The 20,585-nt window shown below is 44.6% G+C and overlaps 5 protein-coding genes across 5 annotated transcripts; 3 read left to right on the forward strand and 2 right to left on the reverse strand.

The window, feature by feature from the left end:
- Nucleotides 1–201: 201 nt before the first annotated feature.
- Nucleotides 202–5,149, reverse strand: LOC128718721 (inositol-3-phosphate synthase). The gene is made up of 3 exons (XM_053812342.1): nt 5,024–5,149; nt 1,148–1,846; nt 202–1,074 (listed from the first exon to the last, which is right to left on the reverse strand). The coding sequence occupies exons 1-3, from the start codon at nt 5,147–5,149 to the stop codon at nt 202–204; spliced, it is 1,698 nt and encodes a 565-aa protein (XP_053668317.1).
- A 2,170-nt stretch (nt 5,150–7,319) lies between these two features.
- Nucleotides 7,320–9,060, reverse strand: LOC128708309 (H/ACA ribonucleoprotein complex non-core subunit NAF1). Its single transcript, XM_053803283.1, has 2 exons — nt 8,264–9,060; nt 7,320–8,205 (listed from the first exon to the last, which is right to left on the reverse strand). The coding sequence occupies exons 1-2, from the start codon at nt 9,058–9,060 to the stop codon at nt 7,320–7,322; spliced, it is 1,683 nt and encodes a 560-aa protein (XP_053659258.1).
- Nucleotides 9,061–10,265: 1,205 nt separating this feature from the next.
- Nucleotides 10,266–10,706, forward strand: LOC128707879 (death-associated protein 1). Its single transcript, XM_053802836.1, has 3 exons — nt 10,266–10,311; nt 10,394–10,482; nt 10,545–10,706. The coding sequence occupies exons 1-3, from the start codon at nt 10,266–10,268 to the stop codon at nt 10,704–10,706; spliced, it is 297 nt and encodes a 98-aa protein (XP_053658811.1).
- Nucleotides 10,707–11,866: 1,160 nt separating this feature from the next.
- On the forward strand, nt 11,867–12,927 carry LOC128719206 (probable enoyl-CoA hydratase, mitochondrial). The gene is made up of 2 exons (XM_053812829.1): nt 11,867–11,993; nt 12,140–12,927. The coding sequence occupies exons 1-2, from the start codon at nt 11,882–11,884 to the stop codon at nt 12,925–12,927; spliced, it is 900 nt and encodes a 299-aa protein (XP_053668804.1). The 5' UTR covers nt 11,867–11,881.
- A 652-nt stretch (nt 12,928–13,579) lies between these two features.
- Nucleotides 13,580–14,743, forward strand: LOC128707444 (enoyl-[acyl-carrier-protein] reductase, mitochondrial). Its single transcript, XM_053802395.1, has 2 exons — nt 13,580–13,808; nt 13,881–14,743. Exons 1-2 carry the CDS (start codon nt 13,580–13,582, stop codon nt 14,741–14,743), a joined length of 1,092 nt encoding a protein of 363 aa, XP_053658370.1.
- The last annotated feature ends 5,842 nt before the right edge of the window (nt 14,744–20,585 follow it).

The raw sequence follows: 20,585 nt of genomic DNA on the forward strand, positions 1-20,585 counted from the left end.
TAGAATTAGAGAAACATAATTTTGCTTTCTAAAAACGAACGTGTCTAATTCTTTTGAAGTTCTATACTCTCCATGCATAGATCAATACCGGGTTCTTGTTACGGGGGAAACCAGCTGGATCGTAGGGTGGGAAGTAAAGACGTAACGATGCAAGCACGGTGCATGGGTGTGTCCAACCGAAAATGATTCATTAACTCAAGATTAGTGACTGCTTACTTCCTCCGAAGCATGAGCATCACCATTATGCACACCGTTACATTTCTCGCTGGTACCGTTCGCGAAGGGTGTCGCACCATTAACCCGTGCCTTCTTGGCAATGTGTTGACCATCCTCCGACTGGCGCTCGCCGATCGGCAAATCGAAACGGTGCTCCAGCGTCATATGACTCAACGGTGGCAAACCGACACAGGCACGCAAAATATTCTCGATTGCCGTCCGTTGACGGAACAGCGAATTTACGACCGGTGTACCCTGCGGTACCAACGGTGCCTTGCACAGATAGCTCAGCAGCGAAAGTACCGACCGGAACGGAACAAACTCTCCACCCGCCGCCTCCTTGCGGCGAATCTGAATGCGCGAACAGAGCTCGCCCAAAATAGCCAAATCGAGTATGAGCGGTGTGGCCAGCAGCGAATCCTCGCAGGTGTTATGAATGACCAGCGTGTTGTGACCACCGAGCATGATCTGGCTGGTGTACTCGTCCATCGCACGCTTGCTATCGCCAACGTACGGCACGTACTTGATCACGACACAGTGATCCGGATGCTCGTCCGCACCGTACAGAATGTGATTGGATGCAACCATGTCGTCCACCACGTTGCTCTTGGAGATCTCCTTCGAGCGGAACTGCTGCGGGGCCGAGAGATTCTTGCCATCGTTGTTACCCAGATGGTTGTAACTGACGATCGACACGGGCTTGATGCCGGCCGATACGAGGAAATCTACCAGCACGGATTTTAGCTTCGTTTGTCCTGATTTAAAATCATCACCAGCGATAAATGCCCCATAGTGTTCCGCCATCTCGATCACGCCGGGCACAAACGTGTTTTGTGGGGATCCGTTGATATAGATACACTAAAAATGAGAAAAGCATCGGAATTTTACTCAAGCAGCTCGCAAAAAATTAAAAGCTCCCCAGCGCTCTTACATTCTCCGCAATGGCGGCCATGGCGAAGATCGTCGAAGGAGAGATCTCCGTGTGGTTCTGCTTCAGCGAACGCTCCAAATCAGCCATGGTGGTGTTCAGACCTTCCTTCACCTCAGCAAACCGCTCCGTATTGGCCGTCCACAGAATGACCACCTTGTCCACGCCGGACTGTTGCTTAAACTCGCGGATATCCTTCACGATCTGCTGGTACTGCTCGTAGCGCGTGCCCCGAATCGTGTTATCCGCACGCTCCGCCTGGTTGGCGGCAATAAAATCCGGATCGTAGATCGATGGCCGTGGGCGCATCTGCGACAACCGTTTGTACACCTGATCCTGCAGTTCCACCTCGAGCACCTGCGCTCGCTTCATCGCATCGCCGATGTGCAACGAGCTGATGTCCCACCCATCGACGACGATATCGTTCGGGTTCACCATCGGCACGAGCTCGTTCATCGGGATGTACACATCCTGGCCGGTCGCATCGGAACCGAGCAGTACCGTGGACGACTGTGTGATCGAACCGTACCAGTTGGCCTTCTGGATGCCGTGCCGGGTACGCCATTCCAGGTTGCGTTTGTTTGCCTCCAGGGCGGCGGTTAGCGTCGAACCATTGTTGCCACCCCAGCCAACCAGCATCAATCCCATCCGCGGTACATTGCGCCCGGTTCGGATGTTCAACTCCGTAGTTTCAGGTTTCACCTATTCCAAAGAATAAGAAAACAAAGAAAATCATGTACACACACAACGAAAGAAGGAACAAAACATGCCGAAAATGTTACTAATGAACCGACCTTGAACGTGACCCAACCACCCCGCCCCCTGCCGTGCGCGCACGGTTAACGCAAGATCATTGTCTGGTAAAGGATAATATATTCTATTCGCGATCGCGCGTTCCCACCCGATCGCGTCACTGCCGATTCGGTTTTAGGTAGGAACCGTTTTGCATAATGTTATGTCTCCTGCATGGGGAAACGGGTTTAGAATGCGATGGCACCCGCCGAATGACTAGCAGGTTTTGCTTTATGTTGTGCAATATAGGAAAAGGTATAAATAAAGTTGGCATTATTGGCGAGCTGATGTGCCGCACACATTCCGGGAAATCTCCAATCCGCCAACGCTCACCTCCATCAACTCCCCTTGCCAACCGCGAACGAAGGGGAAGCTCGATGTCTAAAGATCATCAGATCGGATCGCATCATCTTCCTGATTCTCGGCTTTTGGTTTCTTTTATCTTATTTTTTTTTCATCAGTGCATATTTCGTAACTGTTGCTAACTTTTTCTGCTCGCCTCATTTCCGTGGATTACGTTCTGCTTCATTATCATTGCCGCTGCGGCGATCACTTTTAGATCGCCCTTCATTGGAACGGTGTATATATTCCAATGTATATAAAGGTGCTCATTAGCTGCAGAGAGAGCGTGTGGGGGGGGGGGCGTGGATGGGGCGACCGCATATCAACCAGCCCGCCTCATCAATCAGGTGACAGCAAACAAGCAAATGTTAATTGTTCAAGCTGACAAGAGGGACAAAACACGTGCTCTGCCACATTCGTACGGGCATTGGGGTGACGAACGCCATGCATCTGACCGTACGTAATCAACAAATTGGGTAGGTAAATTTGAATACAGTTTTTACACCATCACCGTGTGCACGCCTTATCGGGTGAAATAGGGCGATAGCAGTAATAGGAAAGTTGGACCCCGTTCGGGGGAGAAGATGCTCCACTACTCAGGCTCCACGATCAGATGTTACATTGATTGAGGAGTAATCATTTTCGAGCCCGTCTGTTATCAACTGTCGTCAAATATTTATTTCCGCCCCATACTTCGATAGTGACAACGCAAACGAGCTTTCATCAAAAGTTCAACGGTCCTGTGTTTGTAGTTAGGTGACGATCGGTAAACTTTATTACAACTGCTTGTACTACTTCTTGCTGTAAGAATTTGCTAGAATAAAATGGAGATAACAGAGCATTAGGTTTGAGTTTCGTAGAACGTTGTTGACTTTTAGGTTCTGGAGACCCACGCGATATACCATCTTCATATAAAGATAACCTCAGTAATCTTATAATCTTATCTCATAATCTTATAGAGCTTTTAGGCATGAACTAACCTTTGAAGTTATTAAACTAATCAATGAAGTAGAAAGAGTTCTTCACAGTATCCAAAGAATTTCTTCCACTAACCAACAGTGATATCTTTCTTCGTCTTCATTGCCAACCATAACTTCACAGGAGGAGTTCTTGTCTCGACTGCATTACGGAGTACGGTTCAGAAGAGAATTGATACTGGATCCTTTCGTGTGATGAACCGCGTCATTATCCCCATACCTACATCTTGACTGTATTTACACGTACTTGGATAGTCAATCCTGGGTACGGAGGATTAGTCCGGATGGGACTTGAAACCGGTCCTGTCTTGTGATAACTGCCTCCGCTTCCAATACACTACCGAATGGCCCCGGGCTCAGGTGATAAAACATATATTTAAACTGCTTCAACAGAGCTAAGCTTTGCATAGGAAATGTTGAATTTTTGAATTAAAAAATCTATAATTTTATTGATTTCAACCAGCAGCCAATTATTCGTGATAAAATTTTGCTTTAGACATGGCACTTACACAACCATTTTTTCCGCATCGAACATGCAACTTCAGCATGATTCTTGCAAGAAAAGCTAGATAAAACAAAATAAACCCAAGCCGATCGGGCGGGATTCCGTCTGCTTATCTAGACCGACCGTGTCGGCTGCTTCAGATCGTACGACCGTATGACGTGAGTCACCGAATCAAACATGTTTAACCGTCATTTTTACATTGGTTACATTTTTTTTAAGGGAGCATTACGCGACCTTTGCCTTAGCCATTAACTTACATAACAGGCGACAATCGATCGGTACACTTTGGGAAAGAAATACTAGAGGACAGGTGTAAAATTAAATTAATACACGCGATAAGGCAAGATGATTGTGGCAAACGTATGTGTGAGGGGTGGAAGACCAACAACTTTATCGTAAGTTGATGGATCATGTGTTGTACCGCCTTTTTATCGTATGTTTTACCGTGTGCATCAGTGACTTTCGTCCTTCTATTCCCTATTGCATTTGATATCGCATTCGCATTGCTTCTCCGAGTCCGGATATGATGATCGGTTTATCAATAATTCAATACGATATTTCTACGGTTCCGTTTGCTGCCCGGTCAAAGCAACCGGGTAAATATTGAACCTTTAAAACCACAATCCAAGCAAACCATCGGAGCAAATGGAATGAGTTGCTTTTTAAAGCGGGCTATTAGGCTCCGGTTTGTTTAGCTGTTTAGCGATGCCATATCAGAATATTTTTTTTTTATCGTGTATGTTTCTTTATACACACATATCAGAATCCTGTCGGTTTTGGTACGCCTTTGCTGCGTTAAGTGACTTCAACGAAGCGAAACAAAACTCCAACCACCCGAAAGTGCGTCACAGATAGACGGAGCCGGGTTTGTTTTGACAGCAGCTTATCGAACGCATGTGATAAAAACTTGCATCAAAAGGTATAGAACCATTTTTTCCCCCAGCACCCTTTTCATGGATGTGCACGGCAACTGGGGGGCGACTGCCACGGGGAAGGAAAAATCGATTTCTACGGAGTGGAGTAGGCGTGATGGCATTTTTAGCCACCGTAGAACAATCCAGCTCCTTCTCGCTAAAATTACTATCGAACTTACAAGGTGCATGCATGCGGCCTGTAATGGATCGATATTCCCTGACCATGACCCTGGTGGGGAGTATTTTTTCTTCACACTTGCGTTTCACTTGCTGCTGGTTTCCGTTCCGCATCCACGTTGCTATGGGAACAGGCGCACACTTGGTTCCGCACTGGAAGAGGATTGCTTACCGTGTATCCGCTTGGGCCGCTGCTAACCACCGTTGTCGTTTGATACTGGTAGTCCACATCAATATGTTCGTCCGTGTAGTGGACGCTCGGCGAAAGAACCTTCAGCTGTGAGGATGATGATGCCATGCTTGATAATGCGCTGATGTATCCGTTTCTGCAGCCTGCGAATTATAATCACGCACACGGGTTGGTATAAGACACACACACACACTACTTTGGAACAAAAATCGTTTTGTGCACCGATGTCGATTATCCTGCAGCGCACGGGATAGATGGATGGATGCGGCGATAAACAATGACAGACGGCACCGAACTGAATATGCTACCTGTTTGCCACACCGGTCACAAAATCACTTAGCAACGTGACAAAAGCAACGCACGGGACAATGTAACTACGATGCGACACGAACGACACAAACGGCAGAACCAATGGTACACTGGTGAATAGGATTTGTTATGCCTGCCTGTTTTCGGTGTTGCAGTTGTGCCCAGGTAAAGCGGCGGTGACGGTGATTTGATCCTGCCGGTGATGAAAACCGAACGCAAGTGGTTCCGCAGCTTCGGGTACGGTTCGTATTATATACTACCTCCCTGCCCTGCACATGTGTCTCAAACTAATCGTGCATAGCTGGAAAAAAAGAATAAAATTCAAACGTGAGTGTTTAAAATCCAAACATGCTGTTTGCACTACACAATTTTAAATTTCATTTGCATGTTCGAAACTATTGTAATAAATAATAACTATTGTTATAAGACATTTTTTAAAACCACTTCTGTACATTCATTTATTTACTTTTCATTTACTTTAATTAATGTTTTGAGTTTAATAAAATGTCCTAAAATAATTATTTTGGGCTTATTAGGAAACAACAGAAAGTTTCAAGTTCTCACGGTTGGTTGTAATGGAAAATAAATGCTGCTGTTGGTGTGTACCACACTGTTTACTCGCTTATCGGCAATGGAACACGCGAAAGCACGAAGCTGTGAATTCAGGAAAGAATAACCCAAAAGCCGATAGCATCGAATTACTAGATTTATCGATAGACATTTAAAAGAATTTTGAATTTCCACAAGAAATCGCAAAACATGAAGCTTAAATTAATGTTTTGCTAACCGCTGTTGTATGGGCTATGGTTATTATATGGTTTATTATAAGTAATGTTAAGTGAGTTTTGATTAGAATTTATAATTCGGTTAAAGACCCATTCTAAAGATCAGATCCGGTAAAAGAGCTGTCATATTACCACAATGATCCATTCGCAATTACTTGAGAAATTATCACGATCCAGAGCTGACACACCTACTATCTTTGCTAGTGTCAACGGCAAGTCACACCTGCCTTAAACAAATAAGTGAAAACCGTATAGTATTGGTAAAAAAAACTTCCAACTTCCCGTCCCGCATGAAGGTGGCCTTGAACCTGATCTGTTTCCCTCTGCCCCAATGTTGTCCGTCCAGAGAGAGATGCACCGCTTGGTGTCGCCGACACCGTGGCTCATGAATAAATTAAATGACAATTTATTTACCCATCGACGCATCGATGCTCTGATTCCGGGTTAGGGATTTAAAACACGTGTGTCGCGTTAGTGGTGCGCTGATTCATGGTAATAATGATGATGTGAATAAATTTGAATGAACAGGTTCCATTCCTCGAAACAGAACGGGACGAACGGTACGGACATATGTGTCGTGTGGTCATCTTGTTTTAGACCCACCTGCACTGTTTAACGCAATGCGTTGGAATGGAAATTTTAACAAACACATTAACTATGTTTTAAGACACTGGTTTTATGTCTAACGAGGAGTTTTCAATTTTGAGAGTTGTTAGAAGTTAATAAATGACTATAATTATAATTTTGAGGGAATCTACCCGACCGAACTGAAGCCTGGCTCAGATTGTCCGACAATGGAAGATATAGTGATTGACAAAGTTTCGCGGAAACATCCCTCTAGCACACAGAGCAATCAACTTTCAGACGAAACGCGATCACTTTTAATGGTGAGATCTACTTAACGGCAATGAATTGTAATGGATTTAGTACTTAAAAATTGACGAACGATTTATCACAAAGGCTACGAAAATCGCTGAAAAGCATGACGATATGTAATAAAACTAGTCGAATATAACATATTTACGTGTAAAGAAGTATAATCCTCAATTATATTTCAATCATTAATTCTAAAATAATGCTTCTTAGTTCTCCATATGCGAATTCAGTAATACAAAATCCAAAACTTTCCATCCGACCATGTCTTACCGTTGCAGTTCCTTCCCATAAAACGTACATCCGCAGCTTTAATTCGATCCTGACGGTGGCCTTGGAGGACCCTGTCCGGCGAAAGGATTCCGCAGCATCATACCACCTTGTGGTGGTGGTTGCATATGCGGTATTTGTTGGAACTGCTGATGGTTGCGCTGTTGAAAACGGGGTCGGTACTGCTGCGGGTGATTAAAGCGGGGATTGTAGTTGTGATGCCAACTGTTACCAGACGGATAGCGTGGATTGAACTGTCTACCGCCCTGTGGCGGATGTCGTCCGTAATGTCCTCTAGATGTCGATGGGCTGGGCTGCCGGGGATGGTAATGTTGTTGCTGTTGCTCTTCACCCATCTCGCTACCTTCATCGTCATCATTTTGTGACTGTTGACAATTAGCTGTACTCTTCTTACGGTTTCTCTTAGCGGCCCGTTCCTCCTCATCATCCGAATGTTCGGCCATGTAGGCTGGAATTTCATTATCATGCATCCAGCTTGCGTCGGACCCTTTCGTACGCATCAGCTCTGATAGAATGATAAACGATGTGTATTCCGTCCTTGGTGCACAAAATACCTCCATTCCGGTGGTTATGTTTTTGGTCAATATTTCCTGATTCGAGTTGAACAGCACGCAATAGATGGGTTGGTTTACCTGACCGATCACGTCGAAAATTTTCCCCAGTGCGCGTTTTCCACGCTCTAGAAATAGTACTGTGTCCAAATTAAGCAGCTCGATACCGGGAACGGACTGCACCAGTACGATCTGTGCCACGATCGAATCGATATGTCCGATTGGCTTACATTCCGTCTCCGGGACGGTAATGGTCAACTCTTCGATAGGAGGCAACTCGTGTGGCAGTATTTCACCCGCGGTACGAATCGGTCCGGTAACGGGTTCATCATTTTCATCTTCCGAAGAGGCAGCACTAAAGAAGCAGTAAAAATATTAGTTTGAACGTACGGTTGTCGTACAAAATAACTTACTTCGTATCCATGGTTTCGGTGTCGCTTACTAAAATTGGATCGTCCTGCACACGATAACCGCCGGCAGTCAAGGGATTTTCCTTAACAATCTCTACATCACTATCATCGGAAGAAGAGGACGATGAGTTCACCTTTGCGTCCTCTACCACATTTGGCGTGTCGGTGTCTTCCGCTTCCGAATCAGAACTTCCTGAATATTGGCACAACATCGACAATGAAGTACTACTGATCTTTTGAACAGCCTCCATTTCGAGTTTTTGGTCTGCTGCGACTTGTTCCTGGATAGAGACAATTGTAACCGGAACTGGTGCTACCGGTTCCTCTACTTCCATTGCCTGATTAGCGGGCTCAGCTGTGATATCCATTGTACCCGTTTCTTCTAGATCTTTGCGAGAGATTTCTTCAGATTTTGTTTGTGAACTTTCTTCAGGTTTTTTGTTATCAACTGTTTCAGCTTCTTCGGTATCGATCGCTTCAGAACTACCTGTAGGTGTTTCCGTGACTACTGTAGCTGCTGATGATTCCTCCGCGCTCTGCGCTTCTTTTATTCCGATCAATTTCTCTTCCACGGTACTGCTTTCGCTAATTTCATTGGCTACCGGGTTCGTACCAGATGGAGCAGGTAATGGTTCAATGGGGTTTTCCTCCATAAGTTCTTCCGCATCCAGATTTACTTTCCCGCCTTCTTTTTCAACAATGGTGGTCTCTGTACTAAGGACACTAGTTTCTTGCGATAGTTCCTTGTTCTCCGCTCGATCGCCATTTGTCGTTTCTGGGGATTTCGCTTTCTCCTCCATTTTGTTTCTTAGATAAGTAATAACTGCGTGCGACCCGTTGATATCCTTTCGGTGAAAAACGTTCGCGGCAAACAGAAAGCACGTGCAAGCTGATCGTTCTGTTTGTTTACAATTTGGAGAGATTTTGACAGCAAAAACCCAAGTAACAAACATGGTTGATGCTGTGTAATTCAAGGTCTGTCACGTTGGTTTGTTTTACCTTCTACGTATTCACCACGAACTGCATCCAATATAAAGTGGTTTAGCTACACTTTCTGCAGCCATGAACCCGTGTATGCTGTATTTCTGCAATCATATGATCGTAAGCGTTTATGGAGTTCATGCTACGTACATTTCTCCATCCGAAGGCACCTCCTGATTTCGTTGCTTCAGCTGTGATTTGGACGTATTTAGCTAAACAAACACGATAAAATTATCAGTTAAATGTTATGCACCTTTTATCCATGGGTTCTATAATAAAACTCTAGAAATTCATAAATTGTTGAGGATCACTGCGGATCTATTGGAAGCAGAACCCCTTTTTTGGTAACCAGAGAGCTGTCTGATTCATCAACGCGGGCTGTGAGTTCATTGATCGGCTGTCACCTCACGCTGTGAGAAAAAGCCTTTTCAAACCTGTTATTTGGGAACTGAAACTTTGTACGGCTCGTTTAGTACCATCTCTTGAAATGAGATTGAATATTTTAAATGCGTAATTTATGATTTCCTTCAACTTGTTGTTTCTAAACATTCCATTCCATTGCAATTAAACTACAAAGTCTCATAAGTTTCAGTAATAAACGCCCTAAATACAGTGCAATTGTATGATTCTTTTACTATATTTATCGTAAGCCCATTTGAGTTGAAGATAGCTTTTGCGTCTCCGTTTTCGATTATCCTTCTTCGTTTTCCACGCAACACGGATCGTTTTATTTATTTTGGTTTCTATTCCGCGCTTCTGTTTCTTGCCTTCGTGGAACGCGATACATCGAATTGTCAAAAGGCCATATCAACGCCATTGGCACCATATTCTAAGCTGTACGTGAAATTGTGTGCTTTTGTGTTGGCGTATTTGTGCAATCGTGTTCATTTTTTTTCGGGCAACAGTAGATAAGAGATAAGCTTCAGCTGTAGTGTTGGCCATCGCTGGTAGGTGCATTTAGAAACGCAGCAGATCTATCTGAAAACGAACGCGCAGTTAAGTGGAAGCCACACGTAGCAAAACGATGGCTGATGAAGACAAAGGATTGGTCGCTGGACATCCTCCAGCAGGTGAGCGCATTCTTCTGGCGCAATAATCAAGCGTTTGCGACAACAAATAACACCTGTGCATACAATTTCTTCCTAATTTTAGTGAAGGCAGGTGGAATGCGCATCGTGCAGCATAAGACTCCGAACAGCGAAAGGCCAGCAAAAGATCCGGTCGAGGTCATTGGGCTTTCGGTAGGAACCGCTCTCATTACCGCTTTTGGCATGCCTTCATTCTAATTTTGATTTCTTTCTAGAATCCATCACCGAACGTAAACACCGGGGAGGTGGTTCAATCGGCAACAAATGCGAAGCATACCGACCATTCCGTCGAGGCATCGCAAGTGGCCCATGCCCAGAAACCTCCGGCACCTGTGCACAGCAAGCCTGTGAATCACATCCAGCAACCTCGGAAGTGAATTATGCATGTTCGTTCGATATCAATGGGCGCGTGAAGAAGATGAAGAATTGAGGCGGAAGTGAGAAAGTAAACGACGATAAAAAAAATCGAGGTTAGGTGTGGTACGGCTTGATCGAATCATGCCACACCAAGTGTATTTTGGAAGTAGTCGTAACATGTGACTAGGGAAAGCAATATACTGCTGCTGATCGGTGTTCTTTGTAAAACCGTTCCCTAGTGCTGCTTGAATTTTTACATGTCAGGTAAAGCAGATGGCCTTATCGATAATCAATGTCAGGGCAAATGTTTTTTTTCTTTCTTATTCTCATTGATTTACTAATTAGTTTCTTTTTTTAAGCGTTGCTTAGCGCGCATTATAACATTTTCTCCTTCCTTCGATTTGTGGGACAAAGCAAACCCATTGAATGGGGCTGCTTTTCTCTCGTTTTTCCTATGGGTTTGGTTATTAAGTAATAAAGTCGTGTAACTATGTACTAACAGAGAATATACCCACGATGTGCTGCAGTTATAAGTGCATATTAGCTGAAGAAACAAACTTAAATTAGTGGGAAGTTATAGGGAGTTCGGAAGGATCGTCGTTTTATAGAACTTTTTTTTGTCACTAATCATCACTGGTTGCAGTAGAAGAGATAATTGTTTTTCATTTGGCAATCGCACGGGTGTGCGTTACAAGGTGCTGCACCGATGTTCCAACTATCAATAAATCTATGAAATGTGTACAATTATGGATTTGTGTCTTTTCGGATGAATATTTACAGCTGAAGATCGTCGTTTCGCTGTTAAAACATGGACGTTGAAGCATCCTCGGAACTAGATTTTGGTGAGAAATTATTCCAAAAGTTGCAACGATCATTAATCATTTGCTCGAAGATCGTTTCATTATATCACATGTTTCCATAATACCAAATATAAAAACATGTGAAATCATTCCAATTCAGAAAACTATATTTGCATTTTCCCAATTGGTCCAAACATTTTGACAGATCTTATAAAACCACTGTGCTCCAACCGGCTTACAAGGCCTACTCGTGTAGTTGTGCAAGGCTCCAACGCTTAGCATGCGTGTACCGGCCATTATCATACTGTATTTGTAAGCTGTTGGAGCGGTCGCCCCATTGCTCTGCTACTCGTCCATCTCGTGTGTCGAATTTTGTGCGTTACTCTATCCTAAAAATGGCAAACATTGGACGTATGCTTGCTTCTCGCGTTGCCAGTCAGTTGGTGCGCAATGTGGCTACCAACCAGCAGCAGCAACAGGCTAACCTGCTCCGATTCTACAGCAGTGGTAAGTAAAAGGCCTACCTTCTGTCTCTTCCCTTTCGTTCTGGAAGTAACACAACCCAGCAACGAATGGGGGCCCTGCGTCGTTATGTAATTCAAGGTCAAATTGGTTTAACAAATCTAATGTTTCGTTCGCAACAACAATAACAGCTCCCAAGTCGTACGAATTCATCAAAGCTGAGCTGGCGGGAGAGAAGAAAAATGTTGCCCTGATTACGTTGAATCGCCCGAAAGCGTTGAACGCTCTGTGCAATGGATTGATCGCGGAAGTGAACGATGCATTGGATCGGTACGAAGCGGACGATTCGATCGGTGCGATTGTCATCACTGGTAGCGAGAAGGCATTTGCCGCCGGTGCCGATATCAAGGAGATGCAGCCCAACACTTATGCTAAGTGCATCAACACTGACTTTCTGGCCAATTGGACGCGTGTGGCCAAGGCACAGAAGCCCATCATTGCTGCCGTGAACGGGTACGCACTTGGTGGTGGCTGCGAGTTTGCGATGATGTGCGACATCATTTACGCCGGTGATAAGGCCCGCTTCGGTCAGCCAGAAATCGCGCTCGGTACGATTCCCGGTGCCGGCGGTACCCAGCGCACCACGCGCGCCATGGGCAAATCAAAGGCGATGGAGATGTGCCTTACCGGAAACATGATTACTGCGGAGGAAGCTGAACGTAGCGGACTGGTCAGCAAGGTGTTCCCGGCCGATAAGCTGGTGGAGGAGGCCGTTAAATTGGGCGAGAAAATTTCCACATTCTCACCGCTGATCGTGCGTCTGTGTAAGGAAGCGGTCAATGTGTCGTATGAAATGTCGTTGAACGAGGGATTGCGCTTCGAGCGTCGTCATTTCCATGCTACGTTCTCGACAAAGGACCGTCTGGAGGGTATGAGCGCATTCGTGGAGAAGCGTGCACCGAAGTTTTCCAACGAATAAGACGCATGGATAAGCATTCCCAACACTTTTCAGACGGGATTCGTGCGACATTGTCGCGCCATGCCCAGTCCCGGCCATTATTAACACCAGTTGCATTTACTATGAACGAAGAAGGAGTCAATCGAAGAAGATTCCGCTTTTGAACATAGCCTATTTTTATACACAGGTTTTCGCAAAGTGAAGCATTACAAGATAACAATAAACCGAATAAAATTCGCATAGTAACAATGTTTATGGGAGCTGTGTTGGTGTTTATATTGCTTATCTCCTACACAAAACAGGCCAGTTTCCATGGACTACGTAATATTCGTTTGGTGTTTGAGAAGCACCACTGAACATCGGTAGTTTACATTTAGTTTTTTGTATAGGTACATTTAGACTTAAAGTTAGAATTAGAAATTAAATTTTCTTAAAATTTAAAGACGATTAAATTAAAAGTCTTAAAAGATCAATCTTCATATTGTTGATCCGTCCCCTTTGCACGCACGGTGCTAATCAGCTGTTGCTGTTGTAAGTCGTGCATGTTTATGATACATGCGTTATGTCACAGCCATGCTGTCAGTTTTCTGACAGCACTTTACTCGAGAGAAAACAACAACACAGTGAACAACTCCGCGGGTTCTTCTAAACAACCGTAAGGATATCACATACAATGGCACAGATCGTGAGGCAGCTTGGCAACGCTGCGGCCGGATCAAATCCGTCGCTTATTGCACGCCACATGAGCGTAATGGCAAAGGTATTACGTTACGGTGAGTTTGGTGAACCGGCTAAAGTTCTACAACTGCAGCAGGAACCAGTTCCAGATCCCAAACACGGTGAGGTACTGATAAAGACACTCGGTGCACCAATCAATCCGGCCGATATCAACACCATTCAAGGTAAGTTCTGATTCGAAATGAAAGCTGCCGTTCCAACGAGTGGAAAATGCTAATAGTTTCGATCTTCCGTAGGGAAGTACCCAGTCAAACCAGTCTTTCCTGCCGTCGGTGGAAACGAGTGCGTTGGAGAGGTTGTGGCCATCGGAGGCGATGGTAGCACCAGCAGTAGTCTTAAAGTTGGTGATCGGGTAGTACCATTTGCTACCGGCCTCGGGACGTGGCGCTCCCATGCAATCTACAGGGCGAATCAACTGATGAAAGTTCCGGCAAATATCGGAGTAGCGGAGGCAGCAACAATCACCGTGAATCCATGTACCGGCTACCGGATGTTGAAAGATTTCGTCACATTGAAACCGGGCGATACTGTAATACAGAACGGCGCTAACTCAGCATGTGGGCAAGCCATTATCCAGCTGTGTCGGGCGTGGAATATCGAATGTGTGGGAATTGTGCGCGACCGGCCTGAATTTGGACAGCTGAAGGATTACCTGAAAGGGCTTGGAGCAGCAGAAATTCTTACGGAGGAGGAACTACGCACGACGAAACTGTTTAAGGATGGCATTTTTCGAAAACCAAAGCTGGCACTGAACTGCGTTGGTGGAAAGAACGCTCTGGAACTATCCCGACAGCTGGACCAGGCGGGTGTAATGGTCACGTACGGTGGTATGTCGCGGGAACCGGTCACCGTACCTACGGCATCACTTATTTTTAAGGATCTTCGCTTCGTGGGCTTCTGGATGACCCGTTGGACGAAGGAAAATGCCGGCAGTCCACAACGGAGCGAAATGTTCAACGAACTGTTTGGTTTAATTGACCGTGGTGCACTGAAGGCACCCGCCCATGAGATGATCTCGTTCGAAAACTACACTACGGCGGTTACGAATGCACTCAACATTCAGGGCTTTGTTGGTAAAAAGTATATTTTTCAGTTTTAAGTTGTGTTGCGGAACGTAATAGTGTAATGGGTGCGACATTTTAATGGTGGTACTGCACAAAACGTTTGTTTAGGGTAGTATTTGCTAAATGATTACCTACCAGAGCATACAATGATGCTGGTAAAATCATATTCTTTAATTTGTGTAGTTTAATTAAAGGGCAATCAATGTTAGCTGGAACGAACGTGTGATTGTGGAAAAAAAGATTGTGTGAAAGCTAATAGGAAAATGACGATGATGTATCGTACAAATGTGATTAAAATACACATATTAAAAATATACAGAAGGGTTTAATAAACTTTTGTTCAAACGGTTACACATTTCTTTATAAAATCGTCTCTAAATTGACAGAAATTATGAGCGAAATGATAATTGATAATGATGAAAATATATGTTAACTATACATAATGACTTCGATTTGTTTTAGCTGCTAATAGAATTAAAAGACTGTTTACGCCAGCGCGTTTGTTACACGTTGGCCATAGCTAATTCAACCAGGCGTCTCCATTAAATTAGTCGAAGCGGTTGTAGAATCGATGGAGAATGTAGTATTACACCTGTAAATACATACTAAAACATACATGAAAATCCTAGAACCCAATCTTTTCAATCAACAATATTGTAACATGCAATACTTTGTATTAACACGGGTCAACTTTTATCAACATACTGAACTTACAATGTAACACTGTGATTTTAATTGATGTATTTGTTTACATTTATAGCCTTGATAGTATTTACGAATATCAAGTTATATTTAATAATTAAAATTAATTTATAATATGCTAACAGGCAAATTCTTGTCCTGATGATAGAAGAACAATTCTTTCTGTGCTAAGGGTTAACCCGATCGAAATTGAATAATAGCCTTCACTCCCGGTGACGTAAACGTTGGTGTAAGCGGTGAACGTACTTCCAAAATTCTACGGGCTGGGTAGTCTGGTGTCATTCTCATGACGTGACCAAGCCCACCGGAGCCTGGCGAGTCTAATGCGCTGTACGACAGTAGGTTGGCCGTTCAGCTCATAGAGCTCGTCATTGTAGCATCTCCTCCATTGTCCTTCCACATACACGGGGCCAAAAATGCTTCTGAGCATCTTCCTCTGGAACGCGGCTAAGAGGAATTCGTCAGTTTTGGACAAAGTCCATATCTCAGAGGCGTATGTGAGTACTGGAACTTTTTCGTTCGCTTTGTTCGCAGTTTCGTTCGTCGCGAGTGGAGAAGTATCCTAAGACTGTAGTATGACCGATTGGCAGCCAGCACCCTAGCGCGTATTTCAACATCAATGTTATTGTCGGTGCTGACTTTTGAACCAAGATAGGTGAAATTTTGGGCGACTACGAAAGATTGTTCATCGTTTAGGATGTGTCAGCAAGGCCTGTGGTGGAGGTTTTTTGCCGCCTGCTGAATCCTTTGGTAAGCTTCTGCTACGTAGGAGAGCCGTAAACCAATTATGTTTATGTCATCAGCGTATGCCAGGATCTAGATTGAGTTATAGAGGATGGTCCCCGAAGTTTCGATCGATAACCCATTTGCCAAACCTAATTCTGCTCCTAGCGCCACCTAGTGTGCGTTCCTGTAAACAAATTCGCTAGATGACGTTGTTTACATTAACTGATATCTTAGTGGTTTTTATGTATCGCGTGGTTAGAAAATCGTGCCCCAACATCCTTGATAATGGAAAACTTTAAAGCACTTATTCAGGTTGCAGGTTCTAAGAGTAAAATGATTAATTATTAATAGTATTAATTATTAAATATTAATAGTAGTGTTGCAGAAAGTGTATTTTACCACTATTTCAGCCCAAGAGTTCTTACGTTTTCTACACCAACTTTTGCTGTCTCGATGGGAGTGCATGTGGGAGACGAGGATGAGCTCGGGCGGTTCCTTTTCACGGCCGCTCCACAAGTGACCCTGCGGTAGTGAATGTTTAATTTTGTGGTAAATTAAAACTTTACATACAACAAATATTTACTTTAATACAACTTGCGTTCAGTGTCACAACACCATCTAAAGTTATCTTTCTTCGCTGTTTAATCTCAACTAGCTTACGCATCCTGATCGGACATGTAATAACAAAGTTCCACGATCGTCCTGCTCTCACGTCTCTGGACACTTGTGCTCATCCGACGAGAGACTTCTGGCGAGAGAGACTTCAACCGACGAGAGACTTCTCGTGGAGAACGCACTTCAGTATTCCACTGCGTACGCACCCAACACTATTACATAAAGTTTCATACGCAAAATACTCTGCGTGCTGCAAATACTAGTCCAAAGCTCAGGCACATTTGTACACATACATTTGTAACACATACTCATAACTAAATAGCATAGGACATCTTTCCTTATTTAGCAATAATTGCATCAAAATCACTCATTTCCGATTTCTTGTTGTGTTCGCTACATTTCCGTATCCACTACATTCACGTGAAGCCCTCTCTGCAACAACGTCGAAGATCTCTAACGTAGTCAAAAGAGATCGCTAACTCTTCGAATAGCTGAGGCAAATCACCGTGCATAACTAATAATGGCCGCAGCGAAGGCAGCAATAAAGCATTCAATCAAGAAAATCAATTCCCATCCAAAGCTCCTCACAAAGTGAAAGGAAAGAGACACGGTATGAAGCATATAATGTGTTTGGCGGGTTTAATGAGATTTTATATTACCGTAAATGATTCAATCAAGACACGGGAATAGCGTATGCAATGCAAATATTCCCGCACAAGTAGAAGCAAAAATTAACACAGGAGGTATAAATGAGATTGGAGAAAACTTCACGAGAAAGTGAAAGGAGAGGCGACAGAAGAGGAGCTAGCGAATGAAAATGTTACAAAGGGAAAGTCGGGATGAAGATGGAGGTTCAACTGCTCACACGACGTTGCTTATCCACATCGAATGGTGATATGTATCCATTTTTTAGTTGTTTGCCCTCAACGACATTCACTTTTCAAACATTTCGTAATTTGCTTCAATTAGAGGCGGGTATGTTCAAACCACGGACCAGAGAAGTCTATTTCTAGCCTTCCTAGTTCTAGTCTTAGCGATCTTCATTGATCAGTGCGGCTCATGAACCCGGAGAAGAATTGAAGAAACTCCGGGCATTGTGAAGCTTCAATATTCGATAAACTCTTCAAACAAATTTTGATCCGTTCTTCTCGGTGCGTGGTATATCGGATCTCCGGTGACCAACGAAGTATTAGTTTGGAATTTGGCAGACATTCAAGATTTATTATTTGCTATGCCTAACGTTCGTCGAGGCAACATCGCATAACGTTATGAAACTGTGACCGACTACTGTCCTTGTACCGTGGCTTGTGAGCACGGCCTCATGCGCACCGAAGAAGGGATGGAGACAGAGAGATGAAAGGGTCGTAAAAGTGACCAGACAATGCAGGCGGTGTCGGACTTATGTGCAGCGCGAGTGTCGGGCTCGTGAATGCCGGACGTTCGATTTTCGCTTAATTTCATTTTCACCTTCGCATATTAAAAATGATTATTTCAGATCAATGGACTGTCTTTGTGCGGCCTTGGAGCATTTTATGCTCGACACAGCTCGACATCCAGAAGATGTACGAGGGATGTCCCAGCTTGGCATGGTGCAGGATTGCAAAAGATCCCATGCCCTCGAGCGCCGCCTGACGTCGCAGCCTCTCATGAATGGAAGCAGATCTCTCGCATTCATTGTACTGGTGTTGAGTTCGTTCAGCTCTGAATTCCTTGGTGATTTGGTTCCCCGGTAGCCCGACAGTGCAGTGGAATTGTGCACCGGCGGTACCTCGGCGCTTCCTGTCCGGTCGCATGGAAGTTGTTCCTTCCTATCCCCATCGTCGTCGTCTGTATGGCCTTGAGTCTATGGGATACACGATGCTCTTATTCCCTGTCCTACTTTATCGTCTGTCTCCTCTCGCATAACGTGCTGCCACCCTTCTATCTCCAATTTATCCCTACACTCCCCGCCGATGCTTGCGCGAATGACCTTTTCTCCTAATTCTCGCCGTTTCCTACGTCCGATCACGTCTTCGTGAATAATCCTCCATGTCTTTTCCTTAGGTTAAGCTTTTATTCGTAAATAAGCTTAATACTAATATCAACTGCTTAGACGATCGGTGGAACATGAGGGGCTGGAGTAGTCCAGGAATCTTGGCTCCCAACTAAAGGTCACTGGAGGGTTGAGCGCGTTGGAAGAGTAAAATTAAAAGGACGATCAACCCAGGGTCTGTCTTCCGATTTTAAATGCTTTACTGACTACGGGAAGTTCAACGAGACAAATTTCAACAGCACTTATCCCACAATATCCCTGACAAACCCAGTTTGTCTATATCCGTAGCGCTGAACAAATTGGATGACATCATAGCGAAATTCAACCTAGACCTTGTAGCTTCACAAGATTTTCCGGGGTTTAAACGGGCCTGGGAGTAGCCGGTACTACATCTACTACAAGTGTCTCGCTGCTATGATCGGTCCGAAACCGGTTTTGCCGTTGATCCCAGACTGAAACTCGAGAAAACATTTCCACTAGCTAAGGTGAATGACCGTTTGTAACCCACTATGATCGCAGCGACAACGGCAATGAACAGTTCAATCAGAAAAATCAAGTCCCAACCTAAAGCTCCTCACAGAGTGAAACGAAGGAGACGCAATACAAACCTTTACTTTGACGAGAAGACTAGAGAAAGGAGAGCAGAGATGAGAGGAGCTAGGGAATGAAAATTTTACAATCCGAAAGCAGGGATGATTGAACCTTTCACACGACGTTGCAATTCCTCATCTAACGGTGACATATTTCCATTCGTCACCTCTGTGGTCCGAGGTCCGAGGAAGCTTTCTATTTGTTACGTCCAGCGACGATACCCTTTTTCGTTCTCCAAAAGAAAAACCGATAAGCTTTTTACCAGTTTAGACTAGCGAAAATGTATTTCTCAACATTAAAAAATGCACTGTTGCCTTGCGTCCTGAAAAACAGGCCTTCCTGGCTCTTCACACGCACTTTTATACGCTTCCGTGCGCCTCGATAGCGATCGTTGCTGTTTTCTGCAGCGTATCCGATCCGCTCGACGATCATTCGGATTTCGGATGAATTTCGCGCATTTCGCTCGATCGTTTCAAACCGCTGTCTGCTGCCAAAACGTTGGCCGCTGTTGATAAACAACACTTCTTCCATCTCCCTTCGCTGATCTTCTTTCGTCGGTGTGGCCCTTGGACTGAAGAGATGAAGAAACTCCGTGCACTGTGAATGATTCCGATCGGTTCCACCCGGTGCACGGTGTGCCGGGTCTCCGGTGGCCAATAAAGTGTTAGTTTGCGATAATGTGATCTGTGACCGACTACCGACATCGTGTGGTGATGATGAGCACACGCTCATGCGCACCGAACAAGGGATGGGGACGGAGCGATGAGGGGGTCGTAAAAGTGCACAAAACGGTTGGTCCGCAAGCGTCGGCCTCACAGAGTCGTAAATCATATTCGTCTGGCGTTGGATTTGCACTTCTTCTTCATGTTTGATTCTGTTTTGCGTGCCGCCGACACGCTCTCGGCCAATCGATCGTTTCCCAAACGCGTCAGGGTGTCACTGTGGAGCTTGGGCGATTTTATGATGGAAGCTCTGCACAAGATGCACGAGCTCACCCGGAATTCCATACGATCGCAAGCTCCCTTCGCAAGCCCTTGGTCGGTAGTCAGAGCCCCGCTTGGAAATATGGAAACCGGCGCAAATGACGTACAAGCCAATTATAATTTTTTGCGCATTAGGTACATCCGTTTATAATTGTCGTTAGCCACTTCTTAGAATGCGACCTTCAATAGACATGGGAGCAACAACACTCGCGGTATTTAGTCTCATGT

The sequence above is a fragment of the Anopheles marshallii genome, chromosome 2 (genome assembly GCF_943734725.1).
Source record: "Anopheles marshallii chromosome 2, idAnoMarsDA_429_01, whole genome shotgun sequence".
Classification (NCBI taxonomy): domain Eukaryota; kingdom Metazoa; phylum Arthropoda; class Insecta; order Diptera; family Culicidae; genus Anopheles; species Anopheles marshallii.